This window comes from Microtus ochrogaster, chromosome 24 (assembly GCF_000317375.1).
Source record: "Microtus ochrogaster isolate Prairie Vole_2 chromosome 24, MicOch1.0, whole genome shotgun sequence".
Lineage (NCBI taxonomy): Eukaryota > Metazoa > Chordata > Mammalia > Rodentia > Cricetidae > Microtus > Microtus ochrogaster.
The window spans coordinates 23,108,703-23,111,689 of NC_022024.1; the positions used below are offsets into that span (position 1 = coordinate 23,108,703).

General features: G+C 35.8%; 1 protein-coding gene across 2 annotated transcripts in view; it reads left to right on the forward strand.

Moving 5' to 3' along the window:
- The window catches only part of Tmtc3 (transmembrane and tetratricopeptide repeat containing 3), a 40,424-nt gene that overhangs the window by 30,904 nt on the left and 6,533 nt on the right, over positions 1-2,987 (forward strand). For both annotated transcript variants that reach the window (XM_005358118.2, XM_026784573.1), the window contains exons 12-13: positions 802-971; positions 2,307-2,533. In XM_005358118.2, coding sequence (XP_005358175.1) covers positions 802-971; positions 2,307-2,533 — 397 coding nt within the window. The remainder of the gene's footprint in view (positions 1-801; positions 972-2,306; positions 2,534-2,987) is intronic.

Sequence of the window (2,987 nt, forward strand, 5' to 3'; positions counted from 1 at the left end):
CCTGAGTTCAATTCCCAGCAACCACATGATGGCTCACAACCATCTATAATGAGATCTGGTGCCCAGAACACTGTATACATAATCAATAAAAAAATTCAAAAAAAAAAAACAGCAGCTACTCCCGCCTCCGCTGCTTTGTTGTGCTAAGCAGTTGTTGCAGGTACAGGTGTAAGGTCATTGGATATATGGTACAAAAGATCCATATTTATATCGTGTATAATACTGGAATTTCAGTTAGAGCATTTTACTTTTTTTTTGGCATCATGTAATCTTTTTATTTTTCTCAAGTCAATATGTAATAGAATTATGCTTCTCAACACCGAAATAGCATTTTACCTCTTAACTTTACAAAACAAGTGAGGTTTTAGCATGACTCTGAAATAAGGCTAGCCGCCCTATTGTTGCAGCCAAGAAATAACTTTCTTGACAGCACTAGAGCTAACAGAGCTGGACGGAAATGGGTTCTTCTTGTGTTGGAGAGTACGAGACCCTGACCTGTTAGAGCTCTGATTTATGTGACTTAATATAAGAGAAGTGCTTTGTTTAGTTTTGTTTTTGATGGGCTCTCTGTGTAGATAAGCTGGCCTCTAACTCCCAGAAATCCATTTGCCTCTCTAGTGATGGGATTAAAGGCACGTGCAACCATGCCCCACTTGCTTTTTATATTTTTATGGTTTGTTTTGTTATATCAGCCCAACCTTAGGTTCTGTGTTATTTGAAGGGAGCCAGTAGGAGAACTTACTTGTTATTTTATTTGCAACTGTACTATCAAACATACAAACATGTTTTTCTCTTAAACAGATTATCCCTGGTAAAAAATATGCAGCCAGAATTGCCCCAAATCACCTAAATGTGTATATCAATCTGGCCAACCTCATCCGAGCAAATGAGTCCCGCCTGGAGGAGGCAGATCAGCTCTATCGACAGGCAATAAGCATGAGGCCGGACTTCAAGCAAGCTTACATTAGCAGGTATCATAGTTTACTTTAGCATCACCACTGTAAAATTGAAGTTATATCTGTCTACATGTATGTTTCAACAAAATTACCAGTCAGACTTAAGTAGTTTGAAATTGACGAGGGAATCATTACACTAGCTGAAGGAGTTGTAGAATTAGCTACTTATTAGATCCGTTTGTGTCTTGTAGACATTAGCAGTCAGTCTCAATCGGTCTCTGTCACTGTCACCTTTACCACAAAGCAGACTTCTTGGTTGACAGTAAAGGAAAAAACTGATATCATGTTAATATTTTTGTATATTAGCTTATAAATGTTATTACCTTTATACTTAAGAGACACTGTGTGTTAAACTTTGTTTTATATACTAACCATGAAGATCATCCTAATTTCTATCATTGTTTCTCTGAGGAAAGTATATTCTGAATTTAACTTTTTGAGGTTAAAAGATTAAAATCAATTCCTAAACTGGAATTTTTTTTTTGCCATATCCAGCCCTCAGTTTATTCCATAAAGACCCTCAGTGATCTCTGCATGAAAATAAAACCTTGGTCTCATGCCCAGAAGTTGCTGTATTCATCTTAATGAAAATAACCTCACAAATTTTAAGCAAAATGACTTTTTTAAGTTCTCTAACACAAAATGGAACCATACTAGAAAGACTATAGATAACCTGGCCAAGTCTCGTGTGTTCCTGAAAGTGACCTGCAGGTGGCATAAGTACTCTCCAAACCAACCATTTGGAAATTTTTTTTTTTTTTTATTTTCGAGACAGGGTTTCTTTATAGCTTTTGGTTCCTGTCCTTGTAGAAGACCAGGCTGGCCTCGAACTCACAGAGATCCGCCTGCAGAAAGTCTTTTTTTTTTTTTAAATAGTCATTTAGAAGTGTGCTTTAAAGGAGACTAAGTTAATATAATATACGAAGAGAGATTTCTAAGACTTAGATTTAAAGACCCCAAATTCCCAGTAACTGCCATATTTTTTTAGGTGTTTCAGTATCGTCTGATTGACTAATCTGCCACTGTAGCCAGCTGCTATGTTGTTATGCAGTTAGTTGTCTCCCTTCTATGATTCATTTTTGAACACATTTTCTGTCACCCTGCCTTGATTACTTCTCTACAGTTGTCATCCAAAGTCAGATATGCAGTTTTTTATATAGTATTAAAATATATAAGAGTTCAGATTTGAGACTAGTTTCACAGAGTGATTTTTTAACAGAGACTTTTTAAGAATATAAGGTAAAAGAAAATAAAGCCATTGTGTGGGAAGGCTTAAATCTAGTCCAAAGTGGTATTTATGAAGTGGCCTAGTACGACTGTAAGCAAACCTTGTCTGTTTACTTACCACAGGGGAGAACTGCTTTTAAAAATGAATAAACCTCTCAAAGCAAAAGAGGCATACCTTAAAGCGCTAGAGCTGGACAGAAACAACGCAGATCTCTGGTACAACTTGGCAATTGTTTATATTGAACTTAAAGAACCAAATGAAGCTCTGAAGAACTTTAATCAGGCTTTGGAACTAAATCCCAAACATAAACTAGCATTATTCAATTCTGCTATTTTAATGCAAGAATCGGGTAAGTTTCCTGAAACTATGTCTATAGTTAGTCAATTAGAATATAGCAAAAGCCATAACAAACATTTTCAGAAAGGCAAATCATAATAAAGTTGTGTACATCAGACAACTTATAGTGATATTAAAAATCCTTGACATAAAGTCCTTCCAAGTGACACAAACAGCCTATGTGACAGTATTTCTTGCTCATTTTTCTAGAGGGTGTTAAAACTTTTCATATACTCTAGCAACTAGCACCTAACTCGTGTACAATATTATTTTATTTATATAATCATAATAAAACTTCTTGTATAGTAAGTATACAGTCCAAATAGTGCGGCAGTTGTGAGGGGGTGGTTTGTGACCATATTCGAGGATCCCGGGTCATTATCATATGTTTAATCTCATGTTAGTTTTCTCTGCCATTCAAGAAAGTTCTTTGTGTATCTTTATGTTAGTTAGAGTTTCTGTTGCTG